At 37.2% G+C, this 19131-nt stretch overlaps 1 protein-coding gene across 1 annotated transcript; it reads left to right on the top strand.

Annotated features, from left to right (window-relative positions):
- The first annotated feature begins 16033 nt into the window (after positions 1 to 16033).
- On the top strand, positions 16034 to 18187 carry LOC115683371 (NAC transcription factor 47-like). Its single transcript, XM_030607891.2, has 3 exons — positions 16034 to 16331; positions 16447 to 16751; positions 17497 to 18187. The coding sequence occupies exons 1-3, from the start codon at positions 16166 to 16168 to the stop codon at positions 18010 to 18012; spliced, it is 987 nt and encodes a 328-aa protein (XP_030463751.2). The 5' UTR covers positions 16034 to 16165; the 3' UTR covers positions 18013 to 18187.
- The last annotated feature ends 944 nt before the right edge of the window (positions 18188 to 19131 follow it).

Raw genomic sequence — 19131 nt, 5'->3', positions numbered from 1 at the left:
TACATTTCAGAGTCCAATTCTTTGACTGAGAGAAGCAGAAGAAGACTCGTTTTAACTTGCTTCCATGCAGACTTAGACATCGATATCACCATAATTTAGCTACCAAAATGTCGCGGAGCGTCTTATGGCGTTTGATACGTGCACCAGTTCTCATATAATCCAGTTTAGGCTTTTTCCGAACCAAGTTTGACCAAAACTGGAGACTAATCGGGTTCGGATCGTTTTGGTACTATATAATATGAAGGGTAGTTACTTAATGGTATTCCAGCAAACGAAAAGAACAGAGTTATGCATATTATCATGCATGTTTAATGGATTTTTGACGATTGTAAGAATTCAGTGTTTCAGTTTGTGAGATTGGTTTATTGAGTTCTCTTGAGATTACAAACCATACTCAAGTTTTATATTATGATTGAAACCAAATCAACCAGAAAAGATCGAATGTTCGGGTTCAAACCTCATAGTAGCGAACATATGTGGAACATGTGCGGACGATCCCACAATCCGCTAACATGTCTGCATCGTTACACAACTCAATACATATATATCGAGGTTGTAGAGCTTCCTCATCATCAAAAAAAATAAGCACGCTGACCTTGTAGACAACCCATTTTCTGGAGAAATACCATTCGAAATTATATTATCCCGTGGCCTGAACTTCTTAGGTCGGATCATCTCACATAAAAATCTTCGACGGTGTAATTGCCACCATATCGGACTGCATTGGCACAGCGCGAATACTGCCTTCTCTGCCCCATTGTTGCATATGCACTGCAAATGGAGATAGAATCTTTCACTCCGCACACTTATTTCGCTGTTAGTAAGCAACACGCACTGTTACTTTCATTAATCGCTTCTCAACTGACTGTTTAGTGTTGCAGCATATTGGGAGCGCGCGGCAAAAGTTTGATACCTTCACCTGGGGAGATCGCCAAGAAGAGCACAATTCCCATCAACGTATTCAGTTGAACAAACATTCTCTCGAAAGCTTAAACTAATGAGTTATGGGCCAACTAGAATATATTAACTGTTTTACACTACATTAATACTCCGTTGTGGGGTTTTTCCTAACACAACTTACATGTACATCTCAACAATTTTTCCCTCACGTGTGAGCTCAGTGTTAGGTTTGCTCCCTCTTAATTCAGGCATCCTTATGCATCAACTTACCTCAACTTGAATCTCCAACATCTAACTTCTTCTTTGGTCTCTTTCTCCGGACCGAACCATGAAGCCCCACTTCATCATTGGTCTTTTTCTCCAAACCAAATCATGAAGTTTGTTATCGGGCCCACGTTGCTACACTACAATGCCCACTGCCCGGAAATTACGTAAGTCACTAGATTCCTTCCTCGAGCTATTCACCAAACACTAAAACAGATTAGGAAGCTCATTAATCCATCATCAGCTCTGATACCATTTGTTGAGAGCATGCAACAGAGCCCGATACTTTCATTCGGGAGATCACCATGAGGGAGCCCAAGTCCGAGCCCATCAACATATCCAGTTAAACCCATCTTTACTCAAAAGATTAAGCCAATGAGTTATGAGTCAACTAGGATGTATTAATTGCTCCACACCACATCAATTCTCCAATGTGGCAGTTTTATAACACAACTCACACGTGGATCTCAACAATCTTTCCCTCACGTAAGAGCTCAATGTTATGTCTGCTCCCCCTTAATCTAGATATCCTTTTGCATCAAAATATGAAGTTAGCCACTAGGCTTGCAATGTTACACGATAATGCGCACCGCCCGGAAATCACGTTCAACTTCATCGATCATTGGCTCTGATACCAATTTATTAGGAGCATACATAAGAAGCCTAATACCTTTCACTTGGGAAGATCACGAAGAGGGAGCCCAAGTCCACGCCTGTTAACATATCTAGTTAGACCCATATTTACTCAAAATTTTAAGTCAATGAGTTATGAGCCAGTTAGGATATATTAACTGTTTTCCGATATGAAATTTCTCTAATACAACTCACACGTGCATCCTAACAAGGCAACCCAGCAAATGCGACTAAGACAACCAAAGAAGTTTCTTTTTATCAAAGATATAATCATAAAAAAGTAAGATCTATGCTTAGACCACAATTCACTATAATGAAGTTTCTAATGCTCTCAAGAAGAAAACCTTATGACCGTTACAATCAATATTGTGGCATGCTTGTCAATTACGTCATGAAGAAATTGCAACCATTGTGGAGCCGTGACAAACTTTTGTGTGTTTCTCTGCGAGATTGATAGGGATTGTTTTACGAGTAATTGTTAGAGATAAACACTGTGTGAGTTACTCAGTGTAATTGTGAGCTGTGAAATATTGAGATTGTTTTAGTGATGCAGGTGTGTTGTAATCTTTGTTGGATCTCTTTGATCTATAATGAAATGATGTATTGCTTTCCCCTTGGAGTTAGTCACACCAACCAAATCATGTAAAATTCGGCACCCGATTTATTTCCTTATTTTGTATGTCATTATGTTCAATCTTTTGTTTTCGCAATTGATATCGAAGTCAGGTTAGGCTGAGTTGAAGTAGATTCAATGGCGACAGAAGAAGGAAATGTGAAAATCGACACATTTGATGAGAAGGATTTTTTATACTAAAAAATGCAAATTGAGGATTATCTATACCAAAAAAATCTGCACTTTCCCTTGTCTGTAGAGAAGGCACGATTGATGAAGCAAGCTAATTGAGATTTCTTGGATAGACAGGCCTTTATGTGTTATTTGACTGACGTTGTCTTGTAATATCGCTTTTAATATCGCATAAAAAAAGACCATTACGAGACTAATGAATGCACTGTCAAACGAGCATGACATGCAATTGACAAAGTCTACTTGATGGCACTTCAGCTTCATTTAAAGATGGCGGAAGGTGCATCGATTATAAAGCATGTTAATGAATTTGAGTAGGTGAAGATAGAGAAACTCGTTGTTTGATAGATGGGCTATGGATTTTGGTTGTTCTTTTCATGCTACACCAAGTAAAAACTGTTTTCCAACTTATTAGTGCATGGATAGTGGTAAAGTGCAATTGATGAACAACACTATGTGCAATGTGTTGGGTGTAGGCAATGTCAGAATCGGAATGCATGACAGTGTCTTGGAGACATTGACTAAAGTGAGGCATCTTCTACAGTTGAAGAAGAACTAGATTTCTTTGAATGCCCTGAATTTAGCTGTGTGTCAGTATAGTTTAGAAGGAGGAGTTATAAAGGTCATTCGAGATGCCCTAGTGATTATGAGAAGAATCAAGCGCACTAGCCTATGTGAGCTTCAAGGGTAGATAATGATGGATTTCACCATGTAGACATCAAATGCTCTACTCGAGAGGTTGTATTGTGTTGTACACGCTTGGGTCACGTTGGCAAGGGAAGCATGAAGGTTATGATTGAAAAGAATATGCTATGTAGTTATATGGCCAAGAAACTGAATGTATTCGAGTGCTCTAACTTGAGCAAACAACGGAAAGTACAATTCAATATGATTGTCAAATAAATCACAAAGTTGACAAAGTAGATTCACTTGAATATTTGAAGGGCATTGTGCTTTCCTTCAAGGAAGAGTGTCAAATTTATGCTAATAATTATATAGAACTACTCGAAGAGCACCTCAATGTTTGTGCTAAGGCACAAGATTGATGTTGTTATCAGGATCAAACCGTTGAGAGCTTTAATTGAAAGGAATACTGGTAAGACGATCAAACATGTACAGACTAACAGTACTATAGAGTTTTGCCCAAAATTGTTAAATGAATTCTACATAATAGAGGGCATAGTGAGAGATTGTACTAGTGCTAATGAACCACAACAAGTTATAGAATTGATGAGCAACAAATTACTAAAGACTACGCATAAAAATGCTCTTTAATGTTGGTATGGCTAGGACATTCAAGGTGGATGTACTTAATACGATGAGCTACTTAGTAAATACATCCCCATCGACTGTGATTGAATATTCTACTCCTAAGGAAGTGTGAGGTAACATTGCCTTTTATTTTATTCTTCGAATATTTGGTTGCTCATGTTATATTTGAGTGAGTGATAGTAAACTTGATGAGAGGACAAGAAAGTACATAATCTTAGGCTATCCACAAAGTGAGTAAGGATATCATTGTGGTGCCCATAACTAAATTCACATATTGTTAGCACAGAGATAACATTTGATACTTATGAGATGAGTGGTTGTTGCGGTGTTATGTGAATCTTAACGGTGTCAGGCTCAAAGTGGAGCTGCTACCAAAAACTTCTGAGGTAGCGAATGCTAGCGCGATGATTGGCATAGATGGTTCATGTGGTGAAATGAAACCTCTAGAGCCAACGGTTGTTGTTTCTATTGATTTTGACAAGGGATCTCCTAACAAATTTAAATGCAGTGGTTTTGTTTTATAGGTGATAGAGGAGCTTGTGTATGAAAATCCAGGTATGTAGCTAAAAATACAAGTAGATTTGGCATTCTAATGAGGTGCACAGTAATAGCAAAGTTCAAGCGCGACTTAGATTTAGAAGATGTAAGTGGCAGTTGAGGAGCTCATGAGAGATTGTTGGAGATTAGGAGCAAAATTCAAATTCCAATAAAGCCATTGTTACTTGGCTCAAGCTCAAGTCAATGTAGAGGTTTATTAATTTAAGCCGACTAATAGGAGCTTCTTATTTTGAATTTATATGGGTGGATTTTGTTAGTTCTTGCTATTGGTGGAACAATCAATTGTGCGGCTTGCTTATGAATTAGATCCTCAAAGATTGCGAGTGTTTTGGAGGAGTGACGAAACCTTGTGGGAAGAATATGTTTGTTTCTCAACGAGATGGATAGAGATTGTTCCGCAAGGTAACGTGAGGGTCAAATATTGACTAAGTTATTAGGTGTTATTGCGGTTGGGAAATACTTGGTGTTTGAACGACTCAAGGATCTACTGTCTGTTGTGTCACCTTGATCAATAGTAGAAGCCTATGATGTTCTTCTTGTGGAGTAGGTCACACTGACCGAACTATGCAAATTCGGTCTCCAATTTATTTCATTGTTCTCCTGTTTATTGTTGTGTTCAAGTGCTTCTTTTCGCAACAAATACTCTGATCATTTCTTTCAACACATAAAGCAGAATTGGGGGTCCATCACGGGTAATGAGCTAAGATACACTGCATGGCAGAAACTTCAGATGTGCTGGCTGCGCAAGATCGCCTTGATTGATGCAGCAGCATTGCTTCTCTAATGCCATGCCAAACTGAGCACGCAGTCAAATACGATATTTGGTTCAAGTCGGGCTAGAGCCCATGCAAAGAAGCATTTAGCCTTGGTTGAATCCAATGCCCAATGAAGCCCAAATTTGGAGGATATTAAAACTCCCCTCGGAGCCACATCAAAGGACGACCAATGCCTTGTTCAAGGAGTATTAGATAACCGAAAATGGGTCAGGCTCACAAATACCAAAATTTGCCACTGCATCCCGTTCAAGCAACTTACTCTCTACTTATTGACAGTGAAATTGGACTAGGAATATAAACAAAATTTGATTTGGAAACGAACGTGTTTTTGTTTTCTCTTTTTCAAAGTCTTTCATCAAACAGGCTGCATTTGAAATTTTAAGTTCATTACTTTACCACGACGGCAAAATCTGTGGATCGAAGTTTATGAAAACTCTAAGCACGATGTGTATCATTGTCTTAAATCGCTATATCGTACAAAAAACGTACCAGATTCTTGTATGCGGAAAGAGGGTCTGCAATATCCAGTGTTCTGCAGACTCGCTCCCATCCCCCATGCATGTCACAGTTCAGAGTTCACGCATTTCCTCTCAGTTTCTTCATAGGTAAAAGGTTTGAGGGAAAAGAACCCGTCCATACAATGTTGGTCTCTCAACTTTCAAACTCAGAAGGAGATTAATCTCTTAAACTTGCCTTTGCAATGAAAATGAGCTAACTGCCCCGTGCTTAATTTGCTAGCGTCACTTGAGAATGAATTAGGCGTCTTCACCAGATTTTGAGAGGTGTGTTTGGTGTTTCAAAAATAAATAAATAAAATCCGGTCACCAAAATGCATGTTTACTTTTATATTTGGGTTAGGTCGGGTATCAACGGAGACCCAACCCGTGTTGACCCATTAATACCCAACACTAGATGAGGTAAAGTTTAGTATCTGATGTCGACGAGATGTCAAGTATAAGCCAGAAAATTTGAAGATGGACCTTTTATAAGTTCTTTCCCTGAAAAATATAAAGCCCACGATTCTCCTCTAGCTAAAAAAATGAACAAGATGTCGACACACACTCCCCTCCACCTCCCCCCCCCCAACCCCGGGCTAAAGTTGCATCGAGTTAAACTCAAAACCATCATCCAATGAATCATGTCTGACTTCGACAAATTCAAATCCATATCAGATAAACTAATGGCCGTCAGCTCTTTCAAATTTTTATGACGTCGAAAATAAATTCCCTCTGATGATTGCAAAAACCTAACCAGAATGGTTTTCTAGCGTGCACCCTATCTTTGACCAAGTATAATCAACAGCTTACCATTTGTTGCTCCTATTATATTGCTATCCCTGATTCTGGGATTCAAACCCTAGTTAGATCATAAGAAGGTCTATTCTAACATAATATATCATATTTTAGGCTGCTCATTTCGTCATTGGCTATGTCTAAATTTGTTTATTGCATTGTACAGCTCATATCTGTGCGAATAATTGGACGAAGGACCGGCAAATTCCATCAAATCCGATTCAGTTTGGCCAATGCATTCTCTTTTTAATTATTTAATTAATTTCGAAGATTTACGCTCTGATATGGTCAAAATATGAGCATAGATGTCGATTACTTTGGAAGCGGTATTGACCGTAAACTTTTTGACTCTTTGATTATTTCTCTTTGTTTATAGCTTCGCAAAAGAAAATTCGATTAATTAAGTAGTATTACCCTCTTGTAGTATTAACAATTGCTATTGAGGTTTTATGTCCGAGGAAACATGAGATCTTATATGCGATTTCTGACGGGTGTTATTTTTTAAGTCTAGACAATGAGAAAGTAATTTTGCATAACAAAATGGGTTAATACCATTAAAAATGCCAAACTTATACCCCATGTCGCATTTGCCTTAAATTAATAGTCTCACTAAAAATCTCAAACCGGTATCCATGACATAATTACCCTGAACTAATTTCTGTATCACAAAAAATTCTAAATTGATGCTCCTAACCCAAATCTACCCTCAACGTCCGATTCCAAGCTGCTAACTATTAGTAGATTTGAGGTAGATGAGTTATGATGGGATTATTTGTGAGACGAAAAGTAATTTGGATAAAACTGTCATGTGGAAGGAAAATTACTTTTAAAAATCTTAATGACACTAATCCTAACGAACTCCTATTTTTGACCTGAATAATAAATTTTGATTGGTAAGAAGTTGAACTTAAGAAAAAAGCAAATTTTTGGTAAGTTTAAAATCGAAAATTATACGGGAATTAAATGGAGAGGCCATTTGCTTTTGTTTCACCATATACAAGATTCAAGAATATGAATATCTTCTTGTTCTCATTTCAACCTAGTTATCCACGATGAATTTCGTATATAAGACTTAAGACTTTCAAGAGAATTTCTAGTAATGAATGGACATGATTCTCTTTTGCCGAACGTAATCGGCCATCTTTTTTACATCTAAAATAAATTCACATCATAAACACGGTTCAAAATTTCAAAAGGGTACTATCCAAATGCCCAAATACAAGCAAATCTTGTAAATAAACTATTTGATGATTGAATTTTCAGCATTTTAACGATTGACCATTACATCGAATAGACAATCTGTTCATGTCTTCACAATCTTTTGGGCATGATTTTTCTCTACCAATTGTTATCGACCTCCTTTAAATTGTATACAATATAAATCCCCATCATATACATAGTTCAAAATTTTCAAGAGGGTCATATCGAAATCCCTAAATACCGGTAAATCTTATTAAATAAACTTTCTTATGATCGAAATTTCAGCGGCTTAACCATTGACCATTGCATTAAAGAGACAACTTCGTCGTGTACATATTTTTATATATGTACATCAAGTGAAGTTATTTTGGTTTGTTTTGCAATTTTCCCCGTTCTTGCGTGGCTGAGAAGGTGCACCGGAAAGACCAACAAGCGATGGAGGACTTTGTCTTTGGGAACGTAAATAATTAAATAAATATAATCCCATCAACCGATAATCGTCCCTTTTTTTAAAATATTTGGAGCATGTGATTAAATTGAAGATATGGATGGAGAAGCTGCGTCAACGTCGTATCTAGTGGAAATCTTTAGTGAGCCTCAATTTCAGTTTGCATCACGGACGACGTATGTCTAGCGAATAACTTAATGTAAAGCATGCCTTTTCGTTGCATGCCATAGAGTTGAAGGTAGTTTCGAAAGAAATCTTAGGACCGACGATCACCAAGACCCAAAAGACTTGTTCCGATCATCATCATCTCTATCTATTTATCTATATATCTATGCACACACTCACGTCACAAGTTCCTCAATTAATTATGCCTAAGTGCTTCCATTACATACAAGAGATATTGGATGCAAGTCCTAATTCTTTTTCTATAATATGTTGCCGAGTTCTAGACCTTTCAATTGATGCAATCAAGTCACACCATTTCCTAGAGATGAAAGCAAGTCACCATGTGTTTAACACCAAAAGTTACTTTAACTAGCAATCGAAATTGTCGATGTGACAACCTTATTGCATTTTCAGTTCATGTAAGACTTGATTGAACATTTCGGTTAAGATCTAGAATACCAATTAAAAGGTTTCAGACTCGATAGGAGATTGCCATGTGTAAGACTTTGGATTTTTAAATATTTCTTGTCATGACGATAGACCCCGAATGCCACGATATAAGCAGACCATGACACAAAATTTAGGACATGAAATCTCTAATTACCATGTGTGTTATCAAAGCTTTTCTGTGATAAGTGGAGAATCGATATTGCCCAAAATTTTGTGAATATGTGATTCACTTTGATCTTTTTCTCCCATAACCTAATGTCTCGCACTTAGGCAAGTCTTGATATGACCAACAAAAGACTTTACCACTCAAAGTTAGTTGACGACATCTTCAATAATATAAAGTCCAAAGTGAGCCGCTTATGGATTCCCACTTGACATAACCACCAAAGCTTTGCACGATTGTCCTTTAATTTATTACTTTATTAGGATCGAGGACAAATTGGATTAGGTAGACACCCTGAGTTAAAAGATGGGCGGCTTGAGCTAATCCGATGATTATCTAAATCTTGAGGAGGATGTAGAGATTTGAAATACCTCTTGCCACGATTTGTTGTCCTAAAATAAGAAATTCTCACCCACCACCAATGTACCTCCTCGATCCATCATCATTCGTGGAAACCAGGAATAAAATTCTCATTGCATTATCTACTTGAATTTTCTTTTTCAGTCTCCATTAAGACCCCTACACAAAGTATCATATCGTGTAATGTACCAAAAATAATATTATTAGGGTCTACACATATAGTTGAAGTCAATTTAGACGTGAGATGATAGATTCATTGGGAAAAATGGACAAGTACTTCGAATGCATTCACAAATAATCTCAACGAGGATCCATTGATTGAAAGGATTAAGATCCTCTAAAGTCAAAGCACAGTTAGGCCGACAGATTAAAACACGCTTGTGCTTTCGATAAATTTTATAAATATCATTATTAATTATAGATGTGTCGATGAACTTATAAGTATTAAATAGATAATGAACAATTTACGTCGTCGCACAGCATAAATAACATGTTATCAAAAAATTTAATGAAGTTAAAGTAAAATTTCCACACTCATAATTTATAAGTATCAAATTTTCTCGCCGCCTAATTAGTTATATAGCTTATAAACATAGAAATATTTTAATAGATGTTTTGGATAATGTATTTTAATTTTTTGAAACACTAAAACAAATTTTCTACCCTTAGATCATTGGTGTTCGGTCCAGAGGTAACCTCACCAAAAGAAAAGAGCCTAGCTCCTACAAGTGTCGGGAGGACTTCACAAATGTGTTCTTTATTTTAACGCCCCAATGCCCGCATGCCCTACACCTCCAATTCCCCATTATATCTTTATCTTCTCTAGAGAGAATGAATACCTTCCGAAAGTTTTACATCTAGGTGATCTTGAGGTCCGGATGAAAACCAAGAAGATGACCACTTTTAAGGATTTGCATGGGTCCCAGTTATATAGCTTATAAACAGAAATATGTTAATAGATGTTTTGGATAATGTATTGTAGTATTTTGAAAAAGTATATCAAAAAGGAGATTCAGAAGGTTTTAAGAAAGAATCTTCTTTGAGAAAAACAATGGTTATGCAAAAAATTTACATTCGCGGCATGGATGACTGTGACTTCAACAGGGTATGAACCAATGAGAACCAAGTGAAGAGGAGCACGAGTGTCTAGAGATAATCAGAAGAGGATGTAGTGGAAGGACATGGGATTAGCCTCATTCGTCCGCCACTTTTTCTCTCGATTGATCCTACGTGGGGTTGTAGGAATCCGAAACAAGCCGCCCTCATGTGACCCGATTCAATGTCGGATTTTGAGACAATCATACAAATGATTTCCAAACTTTAATTAATTCAATATGCAGTGTGGTCCATGAACTTTTAATTTATTCAATGCGGTCTCTAAGCTATAGTCCAATGTACAATATGGTTCTTAGATTTTTGGTACATATTTAACTCAACCCATAAAATACATGAATATGTTTAATGATGTCCTTTCATTAATTCAATATCATGGACGATATTGAACATAGTTTAGGGGCTAAATTGAACAAATACCAAAAATTTAGGAACCACATTGAACAAATTAAAAATATATAGACCACATTACACATTTAGCTACAGTTCAAGGTCCGCTATGAACAAATTAAAAATTCATGAGCCACATTGTATATTTGGTCAAAATTCAAGGACCATTTGTGCCATTTTTCCTCAGATTTTCTTAAAAACATTAGTCATAATTTCATATTTGCTAGAAGGAGAATATTTTTAGCATTCTATGTTCTCAATGTAAATTATCCAATATCCTCGGATATTTATTTTCAATACTTATCAAGGACCCTTCGACATTTATTAACATGACTCCTCGCACCTGAAGGTCTTCTTAATCGAAATATGTATGTATGAAAATTAAGATCAACAACTAATTCATTTTGCGTATCGTCTTTGTCTTTTGTGTTGTATCATTGTAATATATATTCATTTACGACAAGTGATTAAAAGTTCATATACATGAGCCTTTCTAAAAATATTTTGTATCCCTATTATTATCTTTGGATCTCATCAAAAAAAAAAAAAGAATAACACAATGATCTACATGGTCTTGGCCAGTTCACATTGTTGGAGCACTCCTCAGAATACTGAATAAACTCGACTACTGTTGAGTAGTGCACTTTTGATATCAGTCAGGGAGATGGATTAGTCGATATGCACGAGAACTAATTAAGACATCACATGATTGCTAAACCAAAAGGGACAGAAAGATGTAGTGCACAGTCTAGTATTAGCCATCGATCTTAAAAAGTTTCCGAAACTTGTTTGTAAAGCAAAAGGTACTCTATTACATTTCAGACAAAATTTAAAAATTATTCAAAGTGAAAGAAAATATGACAAATTGTACGTAAATCTACAAAACTTGTTTGTAAAGCAAAAGGTACTCTATCACATTTCAGACAAAATTTAAAAATTATTCAAAGTGTAAGCAAATATGACAAATTGTACGTAAATCTACATAACAACATGTACATTTTTGTGAAAGTTTCAAGTATTGCAGATTTTTAAAAGTCAAAGTGCCTCAACCGCAAAATTTTGATTAAGCAAAAATTAAAAGGTAAAATTTTTCTCGTGAAAATTGACCCACGGGCACAAGGCGAGACCATTAGCAGGGCGATGGGGGATAGTACTAGCCTCGCCTTGCACGTTAATCCAATGGATATGTCAATAGGGTCCAAAAAACTATCCTTTCATTGAATTTTAGAAATATATTTTTTAACTCTAGGTGTTTCAACGAACTTGTAAGTATAGGATAAATGATAAATAATTTTTGTCACCCAATAGCGTAAAAAGTGAGTCATAAAATAATTTAATGAAATTAATGCAAAATTTTGACACTCATAAATTATAAGCATCAAATTTTCTCGCTGTATAAAAATATATTTGCTTATACACATACAAATATTTTAATACATGTTGCAAATCAAGTACTTTAATTTTTATGAAAAAAGAGAAAAAAGAAAATTGAAGGAAAAAGAAAAAGAAACAGAAAGGATGAAAGAGAGAAAAGCCACAAAAGTGGAGTCGGTGAACTTAATTTCTGTCCAACCATTAGGGGGTTGCCTCAGTGGTCACCATTTCCCTTCCCAAGTGGAAAGGAGGGGATAGGAAGTTCGATTTCTCACCTTCTCAGAGAATTAGAGGTGGGGACGCATGAGTGAGGGAGCAGAGTTTCGATACGTATGCACGGCACATAGAACACATAGTAACTTATACAATAAAAATAGGATAGGATAGAACCAAACCAAAAATATATATATTAATTTTCATCCCACTTATTCTATACTCACATGACTCTGCCCAAATTTATTGGATAGCAGAAAACGATACCAAAAATTCCAAACTTGTACTTGTGTGACACATTTACCCTCTATCAAGGTTTTGTCGATAAGCACTGTAAAAAATCTGCCTACTTAGACGCCAAAAAACAAACGGTATTGATATGACAACCATTGCCTTAAGCGAAATAACAATGACGTTGTTTTGGCTGAAAAGCCATCTAACGAAAATTGACGGTAGGTAAATATGTCACATAGGTACAAGTTTGGGATTTTTTATGTTACAAAAAAAAAAGATAAATGTGTCACAATAAGTATGATTGAGATTTTTTATGTCGCAGAAAAAAATTTGAGGTAAACATGTCACAGTAGGCATAATTTGTGATTTTTTTCTTATATATTATAAAGCAGCACAAATTTTGAAAAGAGCAAAACTTTTCGGATTCAACGTGAGACAATTTAGTATTTCTTCATTCATTTCCATCCAATCATTTCTAGATCTTAACCCCTCTATTTGGAGAAAACTCATTTTTCTTTTCCTATACATATTAGTGGGAGAAAATAGTTGTGGGAAGTATATGCATTTTGAGGCATGGATGACTATGACTCGAACAACGTATGTGTTGAGATGCACTTGTGAGTTGTATTATAGAAAAGTCTCATATCGTAGAATTAGTGTGGTTTGGAGCAATTAATATATCTTAGTTGGCTTATAATTCATTGATTTAAGTTTTTGAGTAAATGTAGGTCCAATTAGAAATGTTAATGGACTCGAACTTGGGCTCCCTCTTGATGATCTCTGGATGACGGTATTGGGATTTTGCTACGCACTATTAACAAATGGTATTAAAGTCAATAGTAGATTGGTAAGCGCCCAATCTATTTCAATGTTTGGTGAATATCTCGATAAAGAGTCGGGTGACCAACGCGATTTTCGAATGTGGGTGTTGTTTGTAGCAACGCAGTCCCAAAGCAGCCTCCATGATTCGGTCTAGAGAAAGAGATCAAGATGAAGGTAGGCATTGGAGATTCAAGTTGAGCTTTCTTGATGCAAAAGGATACCTGAATCAAAAAAGAGAGCCAGACTTAATACTAAGCTCACACTTAAGAGAGAGATTGCTATAATAGATGTATGAGTTATGTTAAAAGAAAAGTCTCATATTAGAGAATTGGTCAATTAATATATTCTAATTAAATCATAACTCGTTGATTTAAACTTTTGAGTAAAGTAAGTCCAATTGAATATATTGATGAGCTCATAATTGAGCTTCATCTTGGCGATCTCTCTTGATAAAGGTATTGGCCCTCTTGCGTGCGCTCTCAATAGTGTCAACCAATGAGGACCAAGTGAATAGGAGCGCGTGTCTAGAGATTATCTGGAAAAAAATTTGACGTGACCTAACATGGGATGAGCCTCATTCGTCCACTATTCAGCCGCCATCTTTTTTTCTCTTGATTGATGATTCTACTTAGGATTCTGGGAATCTGACACAAGTCGCCCATGTGACCCTAACTATTATTAGGTTTCCTTAAAAACAGCCTGATGCACTTAATAACAAACATCAATAATTTTTAAAATATTGTTTTTTTTATGACATGCTCAAAAGAAAATGTTGTTTTTGTATTGCATAGTCGCAATATATGTTTGACACGTGATTAAGATTTTATATACAGGAGCCTTTCTAAAGACATTTTGTATCTTCAGAATTATCTTTGGATCAATCCATGCTTGATAATTAGTTTAAATGGATCGAAGGAAGCCAGTTATGATCAATCCATATCGGATCTCATAAACACAGAATAATACTATGATATACACTGTCTCGACCTGTTGGGAGCACTAAACCAAAATTCCGGATGCACTAGACTGATGTGGAGTAGTCTAGTGGAGTAGTGCGCCTTTGATATCAGTCAAGGAGATGCACAGAAGCTTTATCGAGACATCACCCGACTGCTAAACCGGAAAAAGAAAGAAAGATATAGTGCACAGTCTAGTATCCCATTGAACTCAAAAAGTTTCCGAGACTCGCTTGCTTCAGCTTATGTTAAAGCAAAAGGTACCCTTTTACTTTTCCACCAAAATTTAAATACTATTCAGATTTTAAGAAACAATGAAAAATTGTATGTAAATCTACGTAGCAACATGTACATTTTTGTGAAAGTTTCGAGTATTGCAGATTTTAAATAAGTCAAAATGCTTGAGATTAAAAGGTAAAAGTAGGTATTGGAAAGGGGGGGTGGGAAATCCGCGCCACGAAGTGCCTTGCCATGAATGGGGCAAATTTTCCTCATGAAAGTTGCTCCACAAAGCACGGGCGAGGCCATCGATGCCTATCAAGGGGGCGGCAGTTGAAGTACTAGCCCCGCCTTGGTCCTTAATCCAAGCAATATGTCAATATAAGGGAAAACTGTCCAAAAAACTTAAATCCATTTCACTTTTGCCAACTTAGTCCTAAACCTTTTAATTGTGTCAATTTTTTTTTAGTCTAATTGTGTCAATTGAGTCCCAAACATTTTCATGTTTTGCCAATTGAATCTATCTAGCCAATTTTGATCGAAATCACTAACATGGACGCCGGCCGTCCTACGTGATACGTTTGATGACAAATGTGACGTGGACATTTTTTAATGATATCCTAATATTTTTAATTTTTATTAATTTTTGTATTTTTCTTTTTTTCTTTAATTCTCTTTTCCTTCTTTAATTTTTTTCATATTTATTTTTTTTCTTTTCTTTTTCCATTTTCCCATCGCCAGCCTCAGGCAAGGGATGCCCGTGCCTAGCCTAGCGAGGGTCGCTTGATCCGGCAAGGGCGACCCTCACATGAAACCAATGACCTCTACCGACAATGGTGGCGGAGGGAAAAAGAAAAAAGAAAAGAAGGAAAAGAGAAGAAAAGAAAAAAAAAGAAAAGAAAAAATTAATAAAATATAGTCATGCCACGTAGGAGGGCCGACATCCACGTTAGCAATTTACGGCCAAAATTGGCCGGATGAATTCAATTAGTAAAACGTGAAACGAATAGTCACAATTAAAAGGTTTACGACTGAATTTACAAAAGTACAATAGGTTTATGATATTTTGGACAATTTTCCCGTCAATAGAATATAGTCATCAGCCACGTCATCAGCCACATCAACATCCACGTAACGTAAGGGGCAAAGCTCCATCTCACGGCGCCATGCGTGCCCTTCCCTAGGTAGAAGTCGATCCATTGGATAAATCTTTGCCCAACCGTGATAATTATATAAAATAAATAACCTCTTTAGCTTAAAATATGAGTTGATTAAGGCGATAGAGATGAAGTCTACATAACAATAATTAAACTTTTCCAGTTGATTTCTTCACATCTCTTGCATTGTTTTTCCATGTAAGAACAAGCTCCCACAACTATAAAAGGGGCTTCCCACATTCCCCCTCTCCCAATGGAAAAATCAAACTTGCCTTTCCCCTGAGTAGGAGGATTACAGCTTAAGTTGTTGTGATCATTGACAAGTTTGACTTCTTGCAATTTAGTTCTTAAGCTCTCCAAAAGAAAAAAGGCCAAGATTTTGAAACTTTGCTTCATCAAGAATGAAGAATTGCCTCCAACCCAATCTCCCACCAGGTTTCAGGTTCCATCCAACAGATGAAGAACTCATCCTCCATTACCTCAGAAAGAAGGTGACCTCCACTCCTCTTCCTGTCTCCATCATCGCTGAAGTTGATCTCTATAAGTTTGATCCATGGGAATTACCAGGTAGCTTTTTTCTTCCAGTGATAACAGCTTCAGTGTTTTTTTCGGATAATTCTTCGCATATATACAGAGCAACATGAATTGTGTTGTGATGCTAAATACTTCTGAATGTTATCAGGCAAGGCGGCATTTGGGGAGACGGAATGGTATTTCTTCAGTCCTAGGGACCGGAAGTACCCGAACGGTGCAAGGCCGAACAGATCGGCGGCGTCGGGGTACTGGAAGGCGACCGGGACGGACAAGATCGTCATGGACTCGTCCACCGGCGAGAATCTCGGCGTGAAGAAAGCGCTCGTGTTCTACAAGGGGAAACCTCCCAAAGGAATCAAGAGCCGTTGGATCATGCACGAGTATCGCCTGGCGAATTCTCCCGTTCCTGTCTACGGCGACAAACCCATCAAGCTGAAAGAGTTGTCCATGCGAGTATGTCAGCGATCTCTTATATTGACATGTGCCTTACGCATGCTTAACACCGATTCATAATTTTTCATGTCGTAAAAATACTTCATTGGGTATCGACCTAGGTGTGATGTTACCGAAGGTTAGGTGATTTTGAGATCATGTCTAAACATATAGATTGAATCGGATATCTCGTGATATGTATTAATCAGATAACTGTATGCCAAGTGTCATTACTTTATTGGTCTCTACATGCATTATTGGAACAAAACCACCTCAGAACTAGACATGAGAGTTTTGTCATTAAAGAAAAAACTTACTTCAAAGGGGACAAAGACATGTCCCTTTTATGGAAGCATTTACTTCTGATCCCCTCCACACAAAAATATACAGAAAAGAATATAATTACCAAGCCAGTAAGATAACAATATTCCCAATTATTAGGTCACCGCTAGGAGGCAATTAGCTAATGGACCCCATTTGCTATTTCTAGAGAGACTTGCTTTCATCACTAGCACCTTCTGGGGACCATATAGTTTAGTGCTAATCTCTCTTCCTGGAGCTGACATATGCCATCCTTATCCTAGTTATTTCTTTAGGAAATTATTGAAGTGATGATTGCTATTAAATAACATGCCAACGCACTCTCATAATTGAGGGTTTTTCTAATGTATAAGATGGAAAGGCCCCACCCAATTTACAGAAAAACTCTTTTGCCATGTGACTTTGATACAAAGATTAATTAAAAACGCACTAATCTTTGTCTCAGTTGGACGAGTGGGTTCTCTGTCGCATCTACAAAAGATCAAGCGCAGCATATGCCCCAGCACTAATGGCGACAACGAGTGATGATGCAGAAGAAGAACAGCACTTCACTCAAGAAAGCATCAGAAACGACCACAACAGCGTGGATGCGATCAAGCCCATGACGATGATGAACGGTTCTTCTTCATTCTCCAACTTGTTTGATGCCGTGGACTTCTCCATGCTGAGGAACATCCTGTCGGACGATTGTAATGGGCAGTGCAGCAATGCTAGTGATGTTAGCGACGTGTTGGTATCGACTCAGGGGGCGAATCAAGTGAGCTTGGATCAGAAGATGTTTCAAAGCCTTCCTCAGTTGACAAGCTACTCGGCTTCGCAAAATCCACTCAAGCGCAAGTATCCGTCGTACGCAGATTCAGAAGCGGCGAATTTGTCGAAGAGAAATCTGATGAGCCAGACATTCTTGGATCAGCCTTTGCTCTTGAACCCACATCTGCATCATCAGTTTCAAGGGTTTTGAATTGCAAGATCGCTAGAAAATTGAGGGAAAAAAAAAAAAAGAGAGGAAAAGTTGTTGCGAGGAGACTCATTGATTTAACTTAGCATATTGTCCCCAGTCCATTAGTGAAAAATATGTTGTGCCTCATAAATAAGAGATATAATGATTATGATGTTTGATCACCCAGATCGGAAAATGGTATGAGAGAAATCGGAAAATAAAGATATGCATATATGGGAAGTGATGGCATCGCCTCACCTCGATCATAGCATTTCGTGACCGAGAAACTAGCCCAATCGTGCCTCTATCATGACCTTGCCAAGTGATGGCGCGGTCGAGCCTCAGTCATTGTGGCCAAGTTTATCGATCGTGGCTCGGGCATGGCCTGGCTTGACCAAGCAAGTGGCCAAAGGCACTTGGTCATGGTCGAGTGCATGGACCGCGTCGAAGGTGATTTCACCATGAATAATTTATATAGCCATTTTTTTCCTTCCAATTTAGCCTTAATAAATACACAAGACATGTCTCTCTTCTAATTATAATTATGGGATAAGTGCACTGGAAATCATAAAACTTGTCACGAAAATGCAATTAAATCCTAAAACTCTCAAAAAAGTGCAATTGATCCGAAAACTTGTCACGAAAGTGCATTTCAATCTTAAAACTTTCAAAAAATGCAATCAAGTCATAAAACTTGTCAAATTGGTCCATCAAGTCCTTCCGTTGATTACACTTTTTGAAAATTTTAATACTCAAATGCACTTTTGTAACAAAGTTTTAGGATTTGATTGCATTTTGTGGAAAATTTTAGGGCTCAATTGCACTTTTGTAATAAATTTTAGAACTCCTAGTGCATTTATCCCTATAATTATCCTACAAGGTACTTCAGATGGGCCTAAGAAGCTTAATGAAAGCAATGGACCTCACATGGATGACCCATAAGACCAGAATTTCAGGCTGTATCTTTGTAATTTGTTTTGAGGGTTCACCAAGGGACAACGTCAGAATCTGTCTCCTGTAATTGATTAATCCAAAAAGAAGAAAGATTATACTGCGGACAAGCTCGGAATCAGTCGAACCGAAAAGTCTTTGGCATCGCATAATGTCGACAACGCAGAAGTCAATCATTTGTGCCAAATC

This window comes from Syzygium oleosum, unplaced genomic scaffold (genome assembly GCF_021117445.2).
Source record: "Syzygium oleosum isolate NSW1041296 unplaced genomic scaffold, Sole_v2.1 Sole_v2.10, whole genome shotgun sequence".
Classification (NCBI taxonomy): domain Eukaryota; kingdom Viridiplantae; phylum Streptophyta; class Magnoliopsida; order Myrtales; family Myrtaceae; genus Syzygium; species Syzygium oleosum.
This window is presented reverse-complemented; position numbering and strand designations above follow the sequence as displayed.

Excerpts from the sequence above, each read along its gene's own strand:
- LOC115683371 (XM_030607891.2), top strand. The coding sequence starts at position 16,166 with ATGAAGAATTGCCTCCAACCCAATCTCCCACCAGGTTTCAGGTTCCAT. Across the intron at positions 16,332-16,446 it reads TGATCCATGGGAATTACCAG|GCAAGGCGGCATTTGGGGAG; the intron begins GTAGCTTTTTTC and ends GAATGTTATCAG. Across the intron at positions 16,752-17,496 it reads TGAAAGAGTTGTCCATGCGA|TTGGACGAGTGGGTTCTCTG; the intron begins GTATGTCAGCGA and ends TCTTTGTCTCAG.